Source organism: Plutella xylostella, chromosome 8 (assembly GCF_932276165.1).
Source record: "Plutella xylostella chromosome 8, ilPluXylo3.1, whole genome shotgun sequence".
Lineage (NCBI taxonomy): Eukaryota > Metazoa > Arthropoda > Insecta > Lepidoptera > Plutellidae > Plutella > Plutella xylostella.
In genome coordinates, this window is record NC_063988.1 from 5,704,484 (window position 1) to 5,726,263 (window position 21,780).

General features: G+C 38.0%; 3 protein-coding genes across 7 annotated transcripts in view; 1 reads left to right on the forward strand and 2 right to left on the reverse strand.

Annotated features, from left to right (window-relative positions):
• Positions 1 to 2,255, forward strand: part of LOC105381644 (protein spinster) — a 27,726-nt gene extending 25,471 nt beyond the window's left edge. For 2 of the 4 annotated variants that reach the window (XM_038114854.2, XM_038114856.2), the window contains exons 7-9: positions 185 to 283; positions 623 to 812; positions 1,457 to 2,255. In XM_038114854.2, coding sequence (XP_037970782.1) covers positions 185 to 283; positions 623 to 812; positions 1,457 to 1,530 — 363 coding nt within the window. In that variant the 3' untranslated portion in view covers positions 1,531 to 2,255. Of the gene's footprint in view, positions 1 to 184; positions 284 to 622; positions 813 to 1,153; positions 1,185 to 1,456 lie in introns of those variants that run through there. The other 2 variants (XM_038114857.2, XR_005254430.2) reach the window with 2 other exon arrangements.
• LOC105381643 (ovarian-specific serine/threonine-protein kinase Lok) lies at positions 1,455 to 10,302 on the reverse strand. The gene is made up of 9 exons (XM_011551421.3): positions 9,903 to 10,302; positions 9,626 to 9,755; positions 9,321 to 9,457; positions 9,115 to 9,242; positions 8,910 to 9,035; positions 6,554 to 6,757; positions 6,140 to 6,351; positions 4,025 to 4,226; positions 1,455 to 3,680 (listed from the first exon to the last, which is right to left on the reverse strand). Exons 1-9 carry the CDS (start codon positions 10,072 to 10,074, stop codon positions 3,378 to 3,380), a joined length of 1,614 nt encoding a protein of 537 aa, XP_011549723.2. The 5' UTR covers positions 10,075 to 10,302; the 3' UTR covers positions 1,455 to 3,377.
• Positions 10,303 to 12,101: 1,799 nt separating this feature from the next.
• Positions 12,102 to 15,052, reverse strand: LOC105381642 (beta-1,4-glucuronyltransferase 1). 2 transcript variants are annotated; one of them, XM_048622819.1, is made up of 7 exons: positions 14,942 to 15,052; positions 14,381 to 14,777; positions 13,936 to 14,095; positions 13,509 to 13,817; positions 13,006 to 13,138; positions 12,568 to 12,704; positions 12,102 to 12,468 (listed from the first exon to the last, which is right to left on the reverse strand). In XM_048622819.1, the coding sequence occupies exons 2-7, from the start codon at positions 14,773 to 14,775 to the stop codon at positions 12,232 to 12,234; spliced, it is 1,371 nt and encodes a 456-aa protein (XP_048478776.1). In that variant the 5' UTR covers positions 14,776 to 14,777; positions 14,942 to 15,052; the 3' UTR covers positions 12,102 to 12,231. The 2 variants fall into 2 exon arrangements, with proteins under 2 accessions (XP_048478776.1, XP_011549722.2); XM_011551420.3 differs by having other exon boundaries at positions 14,914 to 15,052.
• Between the last annotated feature and the right edge of the window lie 6,728 nt (positions 15,053 to 21,780).

Genomic DNA, 21,780 nt, shown 5'->3' on the forward strand with positions numbered 1-21,780 from the left:
GGAACCGGATAGCATAATAAACCTGAATTACCTACTTCATTCAACTCAGCCAACAGCTTCATAATAATTTTACTTTTTTTGTTATAATTATGCATGCTTTTATTATTTTGAGATATTAGCTATGAATACGACTTATTTAAAATTAAAACGTAATTCGTTTCTAATAGAGATGTAATATTTCCAGTACGTGGTGGTGCCGCCTAGACGATCCACGGCGGAGGCGTTCCAGATTCTAATATCCCACATGTTCGGTGACGCCGGTAGCCCCTACCTCATCGGAGTGGTAAGTTCATTTATAATTTAGTAGCTAAAGTTTTTTAATCACAGATACTATATTGATAGATTCTGAATGGTTCATCAACAGTCGATTAATTAAGTGACATATTACTTATCGTTTTATTGGCGGGACAAACGACTGTTAATGTACCGTTCAGAATCTGTGAATTTACAAGTATTTGAGTTTAAAAAAGGGCTTTAAGTATATTTAAAGTTCAGAATCCGACTAAAGAAGAACTTCACTGAAGGTCGGAAGACTATAAAAACTGAAATTGGAAGGACTCGGATTTGGAGACCTCTTATTTGAATTATTAATCCCTAACACATAAATGTACTCCAATTCCAGATGTCCGAAGTCCTGAAGAAATCCCTGAACCTGGACGGCGGCGAAGCGCCCACGCAGCTGGTGCAGTTCAAGTCGCTCCAGTACGCTCTGTTTATAACCTGCTTCGTGGAAGTGCTGGGTGGGATATTCTTCCTGCTAACGGCTATATTCATAGTGCGGGACCGACGCAACGTCGAAAATGCTATTCATGGTAAGACATATTTTTTTATGTAGAACCTGGGCAAAGGCCAGAAATGATTGGTTTAGAGTTTGTATTTTGATTTTTTGGTAGTAGTTTGATAGATAATTTAACTTCATACTTTAACCGTTCATAATCAGTTATGTACTGAGTACATATTCTTATTAACACTGTAGAATTTTCTTAAAGTATTTAAACTTATTTGTGTTTGTATTTAGATTTTTTGGTAGTAGTTTGATGTAGAACTTCATATTATAACCATTCATAATCAGTTATGTCTTATTAACACTGTATTTATTTAGTTCCCTATCACTGTTTACAAAGCTTCATTGTGTCTCTTCACATTGTTTCAGTTGCTTCAAAAGTAATTTAGTTTTTGTTTAGGTGAGTTTCGTCGCTCGCAAATGCAATATCTATTAATTGGCCTGCATCATTTAGCTTTTGGGGAATTATTATTTACTATCAACTACTAATAACTAATCATACAATACTGTGAGATGTACGAAGAATGAATCGACCAAAAGCATCATAATCATCCACTATTCACAACGTTTTACTCTCACACCTTAGGTAGACACGCAGCAATACATTTTACTAATATCTTCAATAGGTGTACGAAAACAACAATATAAATAAGACGGTATTTCTCTTTACAGAAGCTGAAACTCAGAATGCGGAGCCTTCCCACAGTAACGCGCAAGAACACAGCACCAGTAGTCCGGAAGAGTGATGTGAATAATAATGATTACCATGAACTATTGTCTCGATCCGGTTTACCATGTAAACCAGTGTGTGAACGAGTCGAGTATCGTGTGTTACACCTACTTACTACGCGTCCCAGTCAATTTGTATGGAAATAATTTGATTGAGACTCTCGGAGAAGACTGATTCGTTAGTATGTATACATGTATGGGTATGTAGGTACAATAATGTTAGTATGTATTATAGCGATCGTGTGAGATGTATGGTAAATTGTAATGGATAGTAAGATCTTAGGTATCAAATAAAGAACTTACATACAATGAACAAGATAACGTGCCTCATTATCATAATTTTCCGCTAGTTTTACAGGAGTGTTTACAACGAAATAAGGTTACTCTAAACTATGAATCAGTCAATGCATGGATTTATGTCGGTTTCTAAATCTGTTGTACGGCACTCGTTTTAATATGCAAATTAACTATTTATTATTTGTTCTATTTATTGATGATTTAACAGTAAACTTTGATTTTGTGAGTACGAAAATTATGTGTATCATCTTGCCGACAAAGTACACAAATAAACTCTATAAATGATTAAATAATGTTATCAAGAAGCTTGCAGTGTGTTTATAAATGTATAAAACTAGCTGTTTTGAAGTTATCAAGACTGAAATAATTTAATGTTTGTTTAGGTTACGTTACAAAATTACATTTGTAAATATGAAGGGATATTAATTATAAATTATTTTTCATACTACTTGTTTTCTTTTGAAATGAAATACCTTTTTATGTTCTCTCATTTATTAACGATAAATGCTTTAGGAGCCCTATGCACTATACCAAACATGATATAATATAATGGCACATTTGAATTATAATAACAGGCGGATAATAAAAATCAGATTTAAACATTTACCATTCCGATTATGGAACGAGGTTCTTAGTTGAGGTGGCTCAACATTGTACTTATAACTTACATTTATTACAAAAATGCAATGTTAAAATCTACAGTAGTCAAATTGAAATTACAAAACACAACAAATAAATCAACAAATCGTAAAAGCTTAATAATAAAATCACATGAGAATTAATAATCATACTTATACAATACTGAGATATGTAATACTAAAATCAGAATCATTAAAATATAGTTACGGGTAAGTATTTAAAATTGGGGAAAACATGTACTAAAATATTAACTACTAATAATTGGGGAATATTTTACTCTGAATCACGGATAGTAGAGAATGTAGGTACTTAAATAATGGATTTAAGTAAGCGTTACAAGCTAAGTAACGCCTAAAGATGCAAAATGGTAGCAGACAACATGGCATTGCAGTAGCCATCCTACAACGGGTCCAAATAAATATATATTTCTTACGTTGCATTACGGTGCCATCGTATACTGCAATCTCATGTCGTCCACTAACAATTTACATCTCCATACCAAATCGGGTAGTCAACTTAGAGAGCCAAAATAAGTAATAATTCAACAACTTACAAACTAAATAAGTACACGAGGTAGAATTTCGAGGTAACAGTTAGATAGGAACCGGCCATACTTACATCGATCAACATCGATACTCATTACACTTATGCTCGCACATTTGCTGCTTTATATGAAAAACAAGTCTATTTTCGTCGCAAAAACCTGTCCCTCTAGCCATAGACGTCCATAAACAAAACAAAATCACTGAGAAAAAAAACAAAAGCGACTTACTCCACAGAGTAGGCCGCGCTGTGTCCGGAGCTCGTGTCCTCACCATCAGGTTCACAGACCACCATGGGGAACATGTCCACTCATAGCTTCTTCGGGATTGGTTCACACGAGCTGTAGCTGTCACTGAGCGCGCACTGAGAAAAAAACAAAAGCGACTTACTCCACAGAGTAGGCCGCGCTGTGTCCGGAGCTCGTGTCCTCACCATCAGGTTCACAGACCACCATGGGGAACATGTCCACTCGCAGCTTCTTCGGGATGGGTTCACACGAGCTGTAGCTGTCACTGAGCGCACGCTTGCCCTTGGCCATCACGGCGATGACGGTGGTGTTGTCGGTGTTGCTGCTCGTGTCCTCTTCGGATGAGGTGAACGTGGTGGACGAGATGGTCAGCTCCATCACGTTTCTGCTCTGTATGTTGCGGCAGAGGAGCTCTTCTACTCGCGCTGTCACTTCGGCGTCCTGGATTAAGATTTAGGGTGATGATGAGAGCAATGGAATAATGTATGGTCGTAACTCGTAGCCAGCCTCATTTCAAGTTGTAGTGGCAGTGGACCAATTTATCAATATAATATTATTTCAACAGATACATGTACCGGTAAACATTGGTGTACATGTTAATAAAGTTATTAGAATTTATATACTGGCAGTGTTGTTATAGACGAATTCTCAAGTGCCCCCTAGCCCGCTGGATCATCGGCGGTCGGTATCCAGTTAGATAAGAGATGGCTGAGGTCGAGATACCTAGTGTTCATCAGAGCTGAAAGTATATCACCACTAATAGTGCTCTCGCGTTCTATAGTTACCTGCATCCACGGGTGCTGCAGTATCTGGTCGAGCGTGATCCGCCGCGCCGCCTGCACGGTCAGCATGCGCTTCATGAGCTGGCGGGCCGCCGGCGAAACGCCGCGCCAGTGCGCCTGCGAGAAGCGGAACCGCCCCGACAGGATCTGGTCGCGCAGGGACAGCTCCTTGTAGTCCGCCGAGAAGGGGAGGTAGCCCACTAGGCTGGGAGAGAAAATCAGAAGTCATTTAGCGTATTGTATAATGAAATGGGTATCAGGGAGTAAGTAAATTGTTTGGCACATATTTCGTAGTTGATAATGGCTCCAAGTCGATTCACTTCAATCTTATTTCGCAAGTATGAAAAAGGACAAAGAAGGTATTTGGTTCTCTCTCTCTCTCTCTCAGCCTTCCGTAGTCCACTGTTGGACATAGGCCTCTCCTAACGATCGCCACCCCAAACGGTCACCCGCCATCTGCATCCAGCGGCTTCCCGCTACCTTCCGCAGATCATCAGACCAACGGGTTGGGGGGCGACCGACACGCCGTTTGCCGACACGGGGTCTCCACTCCAGAACCTTTCTACTCCAGCGGTCGTCGGCTCTGCGGGCTACGTGGCCAGCCCATTGCCACTTCAGCGTGCTAATCCTTTTGGCTATGTCGGTAACTTTAGTTCTCCTGCGGATTTCTTCATTACGAATCCTATCTCGCAGGGACACGCCTAACATAGCCCTTTCCATAGCACGCTGAGCAACTCTGAGCTTGTGGATAAGTCCTTTGGTGAAGCACCACGTCTCGGCTCCGTAAGTCATCACTGGCAACACGCACTGATTGAAAACTTTTGTTTTCAGACACTGAGGTATGTTTTCAGTGAAGATGTGTCGTAATTTCCCGAACGCTGCCCATCCGAGTTGGATTCTACGAGCTACCTCTTTATTGAAGTTGGATTTTCCTAATCGGATCACTTGTCCTAGGTAGGGATACTGATCAACAACTTCGATGGTGACACCTCCTACAGTTACGGGCGATGATGAAACATGTTCGTTCGACATGACCTTTGTCTTGTCCATGTTCATTTTCAGCCCAACTTGTTTAGAGGCATCATTGAGGTCTGTGAGCATTTCGCCTAACTCCTCCAGCGTTTCCGCCATAATAACTATGTCATCAGCAAATCGTAGATGAGAGATATATTCGCCATTGACGTTAATGCCCAGTCTTTTCCACTCTACAAGCTTAAAAACATCTTCCAGTGCACAGGTGAACAGTTTCGGAGAAATAACATCTCCCTGTCTCACGCCCCTTTGCAACTGGATCGGTTTTGTGCTATGTTCGTGTAATCGAACTGACATTGTGGCAGCATTGTACATACATCTCAACACCTCGATATAGCGATAGTCTATATGGCACCGCTGAAGGGATTGAAGCATCGCCCAGAGCTCAATAGAATCAAAGGCTTTCTCATAGTCCACAAACGCTAGACATAAAGGTAGATTATACTCCTCGGTCTTCTGTATAACCTGCCGAAGCGTGTGTATGTGATCTATGGTACTATAGCCTTTTCGGAACCCGGCTTGTTCGGGTGGCTGGAAGTCGTCGAGTCTTTGCTCGAGACGATTCGTAATAACTCTCGAAAACAGCTTGTACACATGGCTCAGAAGTGCAATGGGTCTATAATTCTTCAATAGGGCTTTGTTGCCTTTCTTGAAGAACAAACTCACTACACTTCTGCTCCATGCCTCCGGGCTTGTGCCTTCGAGTATGACGGAATTAAACAGCCTCCGAAGTGCTATTAAAATCGGTCTACCGCCGGCTTTCAGAAGTTCTGTCGTTATTCCATCATCTCCCGGAGCTTTGTTGTTTTTTAGCTGTTTGAGAGCTATACTAATCTCGTCTAGACTGACGTCCGGAATATCTTCGGTATAGTGTCGGGTGAGTGGCGCTCGGCTGTCGTGAGCACCGCTGGTAATAGGGTTTTGTGTTGTGGTGTATAACTGTCCGTAGAATCTCTCAATTTCTCAATGGTATTTGGTTATACTTGAAAAATATAATAATAGTACATAAGAGGATGATGAAGAGACTTTATTAACATATGAATTTTATGCTGGAGTTATAAGAGGTCAATAAAACCGTTCTCTCACCATATAAAGAATATGACCCCCAGGCTCCACACGTCGACCTCCGGCCCGTAGCAGCGAGTCCCGTTAGCTCTCAGCACTTCGGGAGCCAGGTACAGCGGGGTGCCACACATTGTCTTCATGAAGCTGTCTTCACCCACAAACTTGCTGAGACCAAAGTCTGTGATCTTTACTAGGGTTTCCTCTTCTTTGCCCTCTAGTAGGACGTTTTCTGGCTGGGGAGTTTATGACATACTTTCAGTAAAAGCCCTATGAAGCTTTAATAGAGGTTGGCCTACTATTTGTGACTTGTTCAGAATTTGGAGCTGACATGCCAAGAGAGATTTAAGAAGATAAAATGCGTAATGCAATGGGGATGAGAGGGTGACTATATTGTTTTTTACAACATACTGTCTGAAATGCTTTTGTAATACTTACTTTGAGATCTCGATGAGTGATTCCTTTAGAGTGCAAGTATCTGACAGCGAGCACCATCTGCCTCAGCATGAACCTCGTGAGCCGCTCCGTCAGGTGGCCGTGCTTCGTGATCCTCTCAAACAGCTCCCCTCCCTGCATCAGCTCCAGTATGATGTATACTGTGTCTGGTGAGTCATACACCTCTTCCGTCGATATTATACATGGCTGGAATGTACTTGTTATTACATGTGGTGTCTAAATGTGGATTTTTTATGATAATTCCACAAGCAAAATACATCATTATTATTTAACCCATTGTACCTATTAGTGATGTAACGATGTCTGTTTTTGGACATTCGCGAATGCGAATGCGAATGCGAATATCTGATATCGACATTCGCGAATGCGAATATTCAGTTTATGTTCAAATTTGGCTTCATTTGTATGGTTTGGTGGCAGTTTCGTACTGAACGAGGTACGTTCCGTTCTAGGCGCATTCCGAATCAGACTAGCCAATACTAGACGCAGGTTTTTGTAAAAGTAGTTACACTTACTTAGCTCCGTAACTGTCACGACACATTGCGACTGTTTGCGGTTTCTGAGGAATCTTACACGAAACATTTAAACGTATTTAAATCTATGGCTGTCTTGCTCTGACACTACAGGGTTATTGGTAAGTAGACTTGATCCTTTCAAGAGGCGACAGAGGAAGACATTTCCAGTCGACTGAACCCATAATGTATTATCCGTAACTTAACCATTTCTTGAGCACTTCAGCTTAAAAACATTGTAAATTTATAAGCTTTCAAATAAGATATTTCAATATCAAATTGATTTAGGTATCACTAAGATATTGCCAAAACAACCAGAGAAGGGGGGGGGGGATCTGAAAAGGTTTCAGGCACTACAGCTTAAAAACATAGTAAATTTATAAGCTTTAAAATGACATATGCCAATCTAAAATCGATTAAGGTATGACCAAGATATAGCCAAAACAACCACATAGGCGGACAAATCTCAGTAGGGAAACGAATAAGATTTGTTCCAATTTTAAGGTAAAAGCTCTTATAACTGGACTTTGTAGAGCTCTGCTTTTACCTTAAAATTGGAACAAATCTTGTTCGTTTCCCTACTGAAATTTGTCCGCCTATGTGGTTGTTTTGGCTATATCTTGGTCATACCTTAATCGATTTTAGATTGGCATATGTCATTTTAAAGCTTATAAATTGACTATGTTTTTAAGCTGTAGTCCCTGAATTTTTATCAGATAAAATTCTTTTTTAATTCAGCATTTTTGTTTTTACCTTTCGTAACATTTTCTTATGTTTCATCTATTTTGAAGCACTGTGTCTAAATTAAGTTAAATTTTGCGCATTTAATGACTATAATTAGTTGGTTAGCCAAATTTGTCAATAATCTAAAACAATCAAAAAAGTATTAAAAAAATGGTTATTATTTTTTTAAAAATGTTTTAAAACATACATTTTGGCAAAAACCTAAAAAAACTTGAAACTTAAATAACTCAGAAATGGTTGACTTTCGGATAATGCATTATGGGGTTAAATCGACTGGAAATGCCTTCGTCTATAACCCATTTAAAGGAATACATCGACTTTCCAATCACCCGGTATATTAGAAATGGTTAAGTCTCGGATCATGCATTACTTATAGGGTTCAATCGACCGGAAATGCGTTCCTCCCTCACCTTCTGAAAGGATCAGGATCATTTCCCCAAGTAAAAAATAATACCAAATGATAAAGTAAGACTGGAAATGTGATTAAGAGGGTAACTTGTAATAAAAAAGTTATAGACGAATGGATTAAGATTTTGTTAACCTACCATTATTTTCAAATACTTTTTTTTTTATGAATGAAGACGACCGAATGGCGTAGTGGTTAGTGACCTGACTACTGAGCCGATGGTCCCGGGTTCGATTCCCGGCCGGGGCAGATATTTGTTTAAACACATATATTTGTTCTTGGGTCTTGGATGTGCCCGTAAAATGGCAATAGGCCCGCCCCCTATTACATTGGGACTAATATAACACTCTGGCGAAAAGTGGGTGCAGCAATGCACCTCTGCCTACCCCGCAAGGGAGTACATTGGTACAAGGCGTGAGTGCGTGTGTGTGTGTGTGTGTTTTTTTTTTTTATTAAGTACTGATATTCGCAAAACATTCGCACAAAATTTTGCGAATGCGAATGCGAATGCGAATATCAAAAAAAATGCGAATATTCGCGAATGCGAATGCGAATGCGAATATTCGTTACATCACTAGTACCTATGCAATATTGCGTAGTCGGCATTCAATGTCTTAAGTACACTATTGTTTTGCTGTAAGATATTGTATAATTGGGATCTATTGCTGATACATACATGTCTGAGAGCCTTCATAATGTTTATTTCATTCATAATTTTTGCTGGATCATTCAAATTATTCATATGCCCATTGGTCAGTCTGCTCTTCTTGATTATTTTCATGGCATATTGCACACATTTAGTCTGCAAACAGGAAGTCAATCAAAAATATAAAATGCAAACATTCAACTATTGAAATAAAAAAAGAGAAAAAACTTCTTACTTTGTCTACAACTAATTTAACCAAACCACAAGCTCCTTGGCCCAGTGTTCTAGAGATATAGTACTTTTGAGATATCTCTTTAGGTACCTTGTCTTGTTCATTTTTGAGTAAATCTTTAAAAACAAAGACTGAAAAAACAAAAATAAATCAAACAAAATGAAAAATAAAACAACTAAATCATAAAGATAAATAAGAAAGTTAAGTACTTTTAACTACTGGATGTGTGATTGCAATTTCATCATTGTCATCCAAAACCCTGCTGTTTCCTTTGCCAATCTTTACATTATTTACATATGTGCCATTGTAGGAGAGGTCCGTAATAATGGCTGGACTCAGCGGCTCCCTGAAATATTGAGAATATTTTTACAGTGATTCTATGACACAGCACTTCAACTGAAGTACAGCATACTTCTACTTTTATTATGCCAATAAAAGAAGTTCTTGACATAGCATGTTATTTTAAAATAATTGATTCAATATGAGGGTAGGGCACTTAATAATGTTAACTTACGAGGTATCCCTTTTGAGCACAAAGTGCAATTTGCTCACATTCTTTATTATATCGTCCTTTATTATGTCCTTTTTCATAACAAAAGAACAATTAAGGGCTCGTCCCAGGGTGAATTCCGGCTTGATAAGGTCTGAAAATGAGAAATCATGAATGAAAAAACCTTGCACTTTCCAAATCCCTGATATAAATTAAAAGATTTAATTATTTAGATATAAAAATACAAAGAATAATTCAAAGTTTGATACCTACATCGAAGTTTAGATGGTTTTATACTTACCATAGTATCCAGGACTTTCAGAGCTTGTAACCTCCTTCCAACAATGTCTTCCTTTTGTAGAATAAATCCTGCCCCATATATTCGGAATTATTGTTGGAGTATTGTGTTGACTCCACTCTACTTGGGAATTCTGGGTTTGTGTTTGTGTAGCTTGCGAACATTCCTCGGCCATGATAGAATCAATGTCTTTGGCAATAATTATAATTATTAAACAGCTGCCATTCACAGAAATACTTCTGCTTTAACTAAATATAAGTAAAACAAGCCACTTGAACAGAACACTGATAGTGTTTTTGTTTTCGTATCGCTAAAAAAATACAATGCAAAGATTTTTATACTGCATGGCGGTTTATTTTGATAGTTTTAATTTGTTTGACATTTAAACGTCACAAAAATGGAACTTTGAGTCTGCTTTCTACCCCGAGCTTCTACCATGTTATTGTTTATGGCAACATTTGAACGATGCTGAGAACAATGACTACATGACTAGGCACCGGGGCAGGAGAAGCACCCTCAACACCAATCATCAGACGCCAGTAAGTTCCGACATCCAGAGGTATTCTCCTTAGCCAACCTTCAATGCTATTATCATCAGCCAATAATCATCCACTGCTGGACATAGGCCTCTCCCAAGGAGCGCCACAACACTCGGTCCTCGGCCTTCCTCATCCAACCACTACCCGCCACCCGCCTAAGGTCGTCAGTCCAGCGGGCAGGAGGGCGTGCCACGCTGCGTTTGCCTTTTCGTGGTCTCCACTCGAGAACTCGTCTACCCCAACGGTTATCGGTTCTTCGGCAGATATGACCAGCCCACTGCCACTTCAGCTTGCATATTTTGACAGCTATGTCTAATGCTATTAGAAAGATAGATAGGGTAACGTAACGTACCTTGGGACGCTTGTACCTCGGGACAATGATTGTATTTTAAAAACCGGCTAAATAAACACATTAAAATTCTACCCTAGGCATAGTATTTTACTCGCCTGGCAAAACTAGTGAGTCTCGTGATCATACCAGCATCGAGTGTGTGGTGAAGACAATATGAAGTTTTTTGGTGTCAAAAGTAGCTTTTGTATAGTTTTTTGTGTTGCTTTATCTCATTGAGGCATGCTCAAAATAAAGACATGGATGTCACGTATAACTTTTCAGTTATTTAATTTTATAACATGGCAATTATCTGAAAGATTCCGAAATTAAAAACAAAGATATTTAAATTTTGGTTAAATATTGCTTTTTTGTACCTTGGGACACGATTCAATTTGTACCTTGGGACACTGTTTCCTATGGCTTTGTACTATGGAAAATGCAAACATCTAAATAACGTCTTATATCTCTGTTATTATTAGTGCCAGAGTGAAATTAGACAGAAGAGAGATGCAGTAAATCAATAATAACAGAGATATAAGGCGTTATTTAGAAGTTTGCATTTTTCATAGTACAAAGCTATAGGAAACAGTGTCCCAAGGTACAAACGTGTAACGTACCTTGGGTCAAAACAAGCATTTTTACTTTTATCTTAATTTAATAAAATCTGGCCACACTAAAGCTTTAGCACAAATACTAGTGATAATAGATTATATATCCTACCGAATAAAGAAAATTTCACATTAATATCTTAGTTGTACGCTGCGATAGCTTCATTCAAAGTTGGGGTAGTCGAAAATGTCCCTAGGTACGTTACGTTACCCTAATAATAAGTTTATTCCTGTACATAACAATGAGCAAGAGTAAGTAACTTACTAACTAGGTACTTACTTCTCATATAGGTGAGCGTGCTCTAACTCAAAGAATACTACTCAACATGTAATAGGTACTGGACGGAGTCGTCTTCGGACCAACAATTTGTATTGCACTTTAGTGAGCTTACGAACTGAAATGATTACTTAAGTACTTAACGATTTTTGATTTATTTTCAGGGTTTTGGTGCTATGAACTACAAGTGGGTTTTTGACTCGAAAAAGACTACGGAATAAAAAACTTTCTATCCTCTCACTCTCTCACAATTAACTACTTAATGTACAGAGTAAGATTGAAATTCGGCTAAGAGAGAGGTACTTAGTTACTTAAGTACTTACCTAAAGTATTTTGTGGGTGGTAGGTAATTAATCAAAAGGTTGCTAAAGCTATCCTCAGACTCATTCTGAACATCAGTGTTCATGCATGACTGTTATAATCACGCATCTAATAAGAAGCAGCAAGAAGTTAACAAACAAAATTTAATAAAAATAAAATCTAGATCAAATTAAAAATAAACAAAAGAAAAATTGCTAAAAACGGTGAATACTGAATAATAATTGGTCACCGACACGCTTGAAGAAGATTTAAGTGCTCACGTAACTTCGAAATACTTCTTGTAGTTGATGCATTGCGGCCTGAAGCCGTACAGTTTCATCAATTCAGGCAACACAGCGTCGTTATCGAACTTATTCTGACGATCTTGGAGCAACTCCTTCGGTTCTTCCTCCTCGGGCTGGTCAATCACCCGGGTTTTAATCGATGGCTTGTGGCACAGGAACGCTTCGCTTAGGATCATAAGGTCGTAATTTTTCACGCAGAAGATATAGCCCTGGAGAAAAGAAAAATGTTCAGAATGAGCTTCTCAGGCGAGCTCTTTTGGCTTATTTTACTTAATTTTGCAACACCCTGTATGTACTTGTATACCGACCTGTATGCTCCTATGCTGCTTGCTTGTCCGGTGCGCGTGCTCGTCGAAGTGCGCGTCGTCGCTCGTGCCGATGAACACCGGCTGCCACCCCATGTGCTCCTGGTGCTGCTTGCTCACTGCCAGCACTTCTTCTATTCCTAGGGGAAATATTGGTCGTACTTCATTTATTTTCTATATCTATAGATGTAGGTACATGCATCATCACTTATCAGGTTATCAGACTATAATCGTTTACTGCTCGACATAACACAGCACTATCCTCGGCCTTCCAGCCACTACCAGCTTCGTTAAAGTGGAAGCGGGTCGGAGGATTGGCTTGCTTTCCTATAATGTCAGGCATAGCTGAATAAATCACAAAGAAAACATCTCCACACTCTTTCATAAGGTAACTACTAGTACCTACTTGAAAGTATTGCAAAGTAATTAGTTGTAACTTACGAACGGATTCATTGTGGGCCATCCATTTATCTAATTCCGGCATCATATTGCATTTCCGACAAACGTTAGATTTGAGCGGAAACGCAACTTTATTTGCTACCATCATTTGTATTTCTTTTTTCCACAATGGCACCTAAAACATAGTATTCTAGGTCTAAATGGCGAAAGCCGCGTACAGACCGGCCCAACGAACGCCAACGAACGTTTTTCGTTGACCTTCGTTGCTGCAATCTGCCCTGTATTAGGTATGTATGAATAATATCCATCGTTGGGATCACCGTTGGCGTTCGTTGGGCGCTCGTTGGCCCGGTGTGTACGCAGCTTAAAGCATGAGTGCCTAAAATGCCTTGTCCCTAATTATAATTTAACAGGGCCAATATTATTAAATTAATCCTCTTTAAAGCTTACGTGGTCAGCTTTAATCAGGTTAAACTTAGGATGAAACAAAATTAATTAATTAAAAGTTAAATAAACCTTCCGGAATGGTTCCCGTAGAAACTTACATTATATTTGGCATCGATTTCGAAAACAGGCATGGGGTAGACCCGTGGGTTCTTTCTGCACAGCGGCGGCTTATTCCTTGCAATCATATTAAGAAACTTCGGCACCGTATTGGGACTTGGATACAGTTCTATATCAGCAGCTAGTATAAAATGTGTCAGGGCAGTGTCTTTCGCAATATTTCTTGCAACGTTTATGGGGTACATAATGCTTCTCTTATTCATGTACGTGTCTGAACGGTTTATGGATTGGAACGGCGGCTTTGCAGTGCAATTATATGGGTGCTTCGGGAAAAACCCATGTTTTGGTACCTGAAAACATTAGTTATGTAACCACTCTTGTTGCTGATACTTTAATGTTAAGACACTAGATCACCTTGCAAAATTTTGGTGCCGTTACCTACATTTTTAGCTAGAGCAAATGACAAACCTGTTCCGGCATATGTTTTCGTGGGAAGAACAGATGGAAGGTCACCAAGTTGCGGACGAGGTCGTCGCCGGAGCAGTCCGTCAGGTGCCGGATGCTCCGGACGGCCGGCGCCAGGTCGTAGCCCGGCGCGAACACCGCCACACTGACCGGGGCCCTCCATCTACAACGACATGTAGAAAGGACATACTTGTACAACAATATGTTTACTTTTGGCTATCAAAAATACCTTATTTGACAATAATGGGGAACTTAAGTATGTATGCTTAGCAAATTAATCCATTCTGCGGCAATTATCTTTTTTCGGACAAAGGACTTTTCCGAAAGCACAAGCACCTTTTCGTCATCGCGTCGCGTCGGTTCACAGAGGCATTAAAGAAAGATTAAACTGGCCAACAATTTTCAATTTACTTATAAGACTTTTTCAATGAAACGGCTAGGTACTCACCGTTTAACAAGAGGCTTGATATTGCCCAAATAATCGTAAGTGGCGTGAGTAGTGAAGGTGACAGTCTCATAGCACTTGACGGGGCGGTCAGCCTGGACGAAGTTCTCTAGCACCCAGAAGTCTCCATGCTGCCTCGTCCTCGCCACGGGGTCGCGGTCATGGCATCGGACTACCGACTGGAGGCGATTTATGCTGCTTTTGGGCGGCGCCTCAACACTGCGCAGCATTAGATACAAGATAAAGCCAACATTGATCAGAATGCTCAGCTTGAATATCTGCTGCCGGCGCGTCGACCACATGATTTTGAAGGTGTTGCTGGCGATCGTGCTGCAGTCTTGATCTGCATCGCTGCCGCTGTCCAGAAAAGCGGAGACAGAATCCGCACGGGATAACATTTCTGTGAATAAGTGCAGTATTAGTGGCGTGTGGTTTGATAAATGCCCCGAATATTGAAGGTGTCAGCCGTATGGTCCGAAGGAATGTGAGCCCCCGACCAAAGAAGTTCATGTACTTAATTAATATAAATAGTTTACCGCTGATAGTACACTATGTACTATGTACCTAGTTTAGGTCATAGAAATAACGAGTATATAAGACCTAATCAGCAAGCAGCATTATAAAATAATATTTCGGAAGAAGTTCGGAAGTAAAACAAAGGTAAAACACTAAAGATAAAACCATAGAGAAAAAATAAACAATTCTGAAAAGAGTGGCATCTCGAGGAGTTTTTTGTCATACTCTATACGTCATACTGAACAGCGCCACGCCATCTCTTTATATTTCTCAGCCTCATTGTACATACATACAGGGTGCCCTGTTGGGACACCCTGTATGTATATATATATAGATATTGTTATCACAAGTTAATAGCCGGATCTCCACCAAACGATCCAATGCGATCCGATCACCCGATCCAAGAAGTTTAGTATGTAAGAATTCTTGGATCGCGCGATCGGATCGCGTTGGATCGTCTGGTGGGGATCCGGCTATTAACTTCAATCTATAAAGATATAAGACATATTTGCCTTAACGTAGTTACACCACACAACAGTTATTACATTTATTAGCTAAATGTAAGTTCAATCTATTTATGTACCTACCTACATGCAACAATAAATAAAAAACAAATTATTATATAATTCTTTATTACCTCGCATATAACAATGTTTCAGTTCAGTTTTGTTCATGTCACTTGTAAAATAATATGCGAGTGGGTGTGTGTATTCCTTTTTTATTCCTTTCACCATGAAAACCACTTCATGTTTTGCTAGTTTATGTTTCCCAAGAGAAGCAAATCTTGTCACTTGTGGTGATAAAGTCATTTCGTCCAATAGTGCATCATTTATCCTCGCGAGGCAAATCTTTGACGACATTTATCAGTTTGGTACACATAGTATTCTAATCTTCAGCGGATATGAAGATGTCGATCGCTCTTTGCCAGTGCCGTGGAACCACATGGAACCTGGATCCATATGGAATCTGTCAGGTCACAAGAATTTCATAAAAACACTTTTTGTGGATAAAGATGCTTTTTCTTAACACACCATGTTTATTTTTATTTGTAGGTATATAAAATTTATAAATAACGATAAGTATATCGAGAGTATAGGCTTTTATTACAAAAATGTTATTTGCGAGACATTGTATGTAAGACAACTGAACTGACACTGACACGCAATTTCTTCATAATAGCCATAGATCATGACAATGTTGACATTCAAATACTACTTATCTATGTGTCTTGTTATTGTTCTATGGTCTTGTTCATAACGCCATCTTACATCTTTTTTGGTAATAAGAGTAATATAAAGAGATGCCGCTACCTTCTACTAAAAGTTCAGCCATTAAGGCAGTGACCCCCCCCTGGATAAAACGTAGTGTTCTTTTCTCTATGACTAAAGAAGTAAAAGCACAGAGTAAAAGTCCGTTAATGTCTCAGACCCCAGTTAATATTTCAGTTAACTTACTTCCTCTATGGCTTTAACCATAGATCACTTTTTTCTGTGCCATACCAAAGAACTACAGACCTACCACCAAAGTAAAGCTTCTAGTCTATTGGGGATTGAAGCGAAACCGCGGAAGAGAGCGATCATAAAATCTGCGAAGTATTTTTATAAGGATTCAAAAGTTATTTTGTAAACATTTAAGTACTTATAATAAATATTCCATTCTGCTAGCTACTAAGCTAACGGTAAGTAAAGTTGTAAACTTTAAAATAATGAGACATTAATGAATGACTATGCACTTTAAACTTCGCGCGTCTTTAAACAAACTCTCTATAAGTTAAAACTTGATCCGAAGTTGATGCAAAGACCCAAACCTCCGACACGGGAGGGTGTGGGTGGGCGATGAGATGACAGAAATGGGGAGAGATGGCTTCAAAATGATAAATTAGGTAGTACTTAATTACTGACTTATAAAATGATATTAAACTGTGAAAACTCCTTACCATCGCTAGTAGGTAGGCTTGTGAATACAAAAGAACGCTTTGGTTAAATATAAGTACACGATAAGTAAGTACTTGTCGAGTAAGTCGGTAGTTCAATAATTTGTTATAAACTTTTAAACGACGGAGTATTACCAGTGTATTCGAAATAAAATGTGCTGCTAATTTACATTAAAAAGCTATAGAGATAACATATTCCCTGTGTACTCGTAGGCTCATGTAATACTTGTAAACCTGACCGTCAGATAGGATTACGATTTTCCCGATTCCATATCGAATCGGAAACTTTTAATGAATGCTTTTGTAACGGCCGGTCAGCTGCTGAGACCCTGCCATCACGTGTGTCACGTGCTCAAAGGGCTAAAAATAACGAACACCTTAATTAAAACGAAAGTTACTTACAGACAGTAAGGTTTTTAAAATATTTTTTGGCTGTTAAAAACGAATCATGATTCCGCGTTATTTATAGTGTGGTTTGATGAAAAGTTAAATGAGTTTTATTATTGTTTCATCGGATATGTAGGTACCTACGTACTTTCGGGTACACTAGTTACTTTACATATACAAATTTCATGATGAGCATTTTTTTACCATTTGCTACCACTACCCGAATGTCCTACCCGTGGATTTCAGCAATGAATAACTGAAGTTGTGGACTGAACTAAAGAACGTGCAAAAACTAAATGTGAATTAGAATATTATAAGTAGGTACTTATTAGAAACACAAAATTATGTGTGCATTATTTTTTGTAAATTTACATCAATCGTACAAATAAGCACCTCTTTTTCTAAATATTACCCCAGGTATTATAAAACAGGTGGGGCCATTATAGTGTTTAATTAATATGTTTACCTACTACTTAGGTATGTATACAAACATAAATGTAGTAAGTATCCAAGTATCCATCCAATCGTTACACGAGGTCCGATAATTTCCTTCATAGAACATACAACTAAAATAAAAATCGTTGAATAGCGTAATGAGACAACAGAAGGACGACGTCATGGTCCCCCGCAGATATGATTGCAGAAAATGGAGTATTTTCATTTATTTTCACTTATCGTTATGGCTATTCAGTTACAAATTGGTACTTATCATATTTTTCTATTTTCATGTTCTATGCAAACACGTGTAGACATAAATAGTACCTAAATCAGGATGGAAACAAGTATTATACTTACACATATACGTATATTTCGAGAAAAAGCTGATAGATATCAAAACGTTTTCAGCCTTGGTTATGATAATGGTAATACTGTAACTTAATATCAGCAATTATTTCCGTAATAGCTTATATGGCTACTGCCTACTAAGCAATCTATTAGGTACACACTTATAACGATGATTAATCATAGCCGTAGCTATGATTAAATCCGGCTGAGCAATACTTACGTATATATACTTTGGTATCATTGGGTAGAACTTAAGCTCAGACATAAGTAGTCGTCATTAAAAAAATATACTTATACATTTGTTATACATAGGCATATGACCTTTTAAGTATAGCATCGTATGTCCCATATTACCATATTTGTCTGCTACAAAAGAAAAATAGACATGTACTAATTCGCTTCCTGGGACTAGGACCATGAAAGAAAACCAAACCTGCTTCCACATTTTCAGTCTTTTCTACTTAATCTCTGCCTGCAGATACGTTTTTTTTATTTATTTTGCTATCCATTTCTCACATAAACACGTGTGGTTAAAGTGTTAGCGTCTTTAATCTGGATTTCTGTGTGCTACGAGGCTACGAGTAAGAGAGTTAGATTGATTTGATAGTGAGTCGTTCGATGATGAATCCGATTAGCTCGCTCAGTCGCCGGCCTCTTGATCACATTACTTCGTTAGAACTAGCAGGTCCAAGGATCGCCACACTCTATGGAAATCCTTTAAGTGCCGCCCGCCCTCACACAAGTTCAATATTTGCCAACAGTTTATGGTACTACGTAGTACTACCGCGTAGTATATTTACTGTATTCAACAAGCTTCGATTGAGGAAATTTTGGTTGTTTATAGTGGTTAAGTGTGTGCACACCTACACAAGAGGTAAATCTCACCCACCATTTTGATCAGTTTATTTTTTCGTAATCGAAATGGATAGGAAGGGGCCTTAGACAAGTAGACGGGGCCCATATCACTAAAGATTAAGATAGTTTCGGTTCATACCGAGTGTAATTTTGTATAAATGTGTTTAGTCAACAGGTGAAATAATCTTCTGTATTTTTTTATCAATGAAAACTCATAGCAAAAGTATATTTATTTATTTGTAAGTTACAAAACAGATTATTATTAACACATTCTTATAAATTCATGCTTGTGGATCTTAATGTAAATAACAGTCCAAAACTATGTAACAAAAACATGCTAGAGTAGTTTGCTACACAAACATTTGTTTAGATTAGGTATAGTATACTAAAAGTATATAGAATATACTGTGAGTATATTCAGCACATACCAACTTATCAACCACTACGTACCAACTAAGTAATAAACTATTTAAACGTTTTATTTCTAATCCGGATAAAACACAACCAAGCTCGAGTGTGTGAGACCGCAGTCTCGTGGACTAGACTCTCAGCAACTCGAGTGGGGCTGGATAAATGAAACGACAATCAGAATAAGCGACTTAACCAAAACCTCATCAAAGAAAATTTATAATGAACGTAGCACCGACAGTTTTTAATTCCATGGTCTAACGATTTTGGAGATATTTGGTATTAACGTTTAAATCGTGTAATATTATAATACGCATATATTATGCAACACGTTTACTTTTAAATTAAAAAAATATAACCGAATTTCCATCGAAAAGTCTTTTATGCCGAGCAAGATACTAGATCTGAATATTTTGCACCTTTTTATAGTTTTCATAGAAAATCCCTTTTTTACAATAAAAAACGAACGAAGACGAAGATATAAGTACGCTGTTGCGTGTCACTAGGGATTCTCAACTCAATCCCCTGTTACGATTCCGAATAGGTACAGTGAGTGAAAGATTCACTGAGTGTTATAATCTGGATCGTTCTATTACGTACGTCGTAAGAGCTAAATTTCAACTATAGGTGGTATTCACTATACATTTGAATATGCGACCGCCTCGCCTGATAAGGTAATCTTCGCTCGGATTATAGATTTGTCTTGCAAATATCGCCCACATTTATTCGTTTAGCGTTTAATGAATTTTTCATGTTTTTATGTTCGGTATGCTTACTTACATTTCGTTCGTTTTCGATTTGAATAAATTAATCATTTTGATGTCTTATATGTAAAAAAGAAGTAAGAGATTCCTATAATTTTAGTACTTTTAAAAATCCTAAATTCTTTTTATCAAAGATCCCATTTTCTTGTAGACCTTTATTTGAATCAATCACGCATTTAATTTCATCCTGGAGACAACATAAAAAACAATGTTGTTTCATATAACCGTGTAATATGGGAAGCAAGATTCTACGCGTATTATTTTACAAAATGTTGTTTATGTTTTTTCTGGCCATATATAACATTTATTGGGGGCGTAAAATAAATATCATAATAACTTTGAGATGTGATTTATATGTACATACATACTGATGTACATTCTAAATTCTGTTTTTTGAGCTTTTTACGTAAGAAACCTCCTAATTTTTTACAGCTTCTAAATTATTAGTTTGAAAGTGTCGTTCTTTTTAATAAACTCGCAAAATATTATATTTTAGAAACAAATTGATCTATAAAGATTTTTTTATAATAAAAAGTAATAAAATTTATTAAAATTTTCAATTATTTGTCCTATAAAAACGATTTGTACTATTGTTAAATAAATAATAAATAAATAAATATGTGAGGACATCTCACACACGGCCATCCGACCCCTAGCTAGGCAGAACCTGTGTTATGGGTATCGGACAGCTGATATATCTACACAAATACATAGATAGATAGATACTAAATATAAATATCAACACCCAAGACCCGAGTACAAATATCTGTCTTTAAACAAAAATCTGCCCCAGCCGGGAATCGAACCTGGGACCTTCGGCATAGCAGTCAGGGTAGTGGCCCTGACTGCTATGCCGAAGGTCCCAGCTACCACTACGCCATTCGACCGCCGGTAAGTAAGTCAGTATGGTATCGCTGTGTTAAGTAGGTATATCCAAAAGTGTATATCCAAAAATATACTCTTTCCATCTTATGGGCACAGTATAGGAGGTAGAGGTATATCATGTTAATCCAACGGATACATTTTGTTTATATGTACTATTCTGAATGTGTGAATTTAACGTACATGAAAGTTAAATGAAAATTATTAGCAAAAAATATCAGGTTTCATCTCAACAGACCTTACACTGTTTGTTGCATGTATATTGTACAAACACGGCTCTATTTCTAATTTGGCCAATTAAATAGGTTGAGGATTATGATACTAGAAATTACACGTAAGTAAACGCTGTAGCAACTATTCTGGATTAAATCAATTTATATATTACCTATAAAGTAAATTAAAAGATACACTCAGGGTGTAGTCAAATAATAATTATGTACCGACTTACATAGTTTTAACAGACTTCAAAAAAGGAGGAGGTTCTCAATTCTTCGGGATCTTTTTTTATTACATGTAAGTACGTAATATAATTGTATCAGACATCTGAAAAAAATTGGTGTCATGCAAATAATGCCTTAAGCTACCTGTGCGGTAGCTACGTGCTACGCCATGGCTACACCCCGCCGTAGTAGCAGTAGCTAAAATACTTGCTACGCCGTAGCCAGGCGTAGCGCTACGATGACGGTGACAGTATGCTTTATCAGTTACAGGAAGGGGGAACGCAAAAATATTCGTGATCACCAGATTAGCTAATTAGGGAAATATGCTTTCATTTACTTTTACAACCTTGAACAAATCGTATTTTCTATAATTAAATAGGCGGTTTGTAATTTTGACAAGGTACAAAACTGTATACATATAAATAAAGTTTA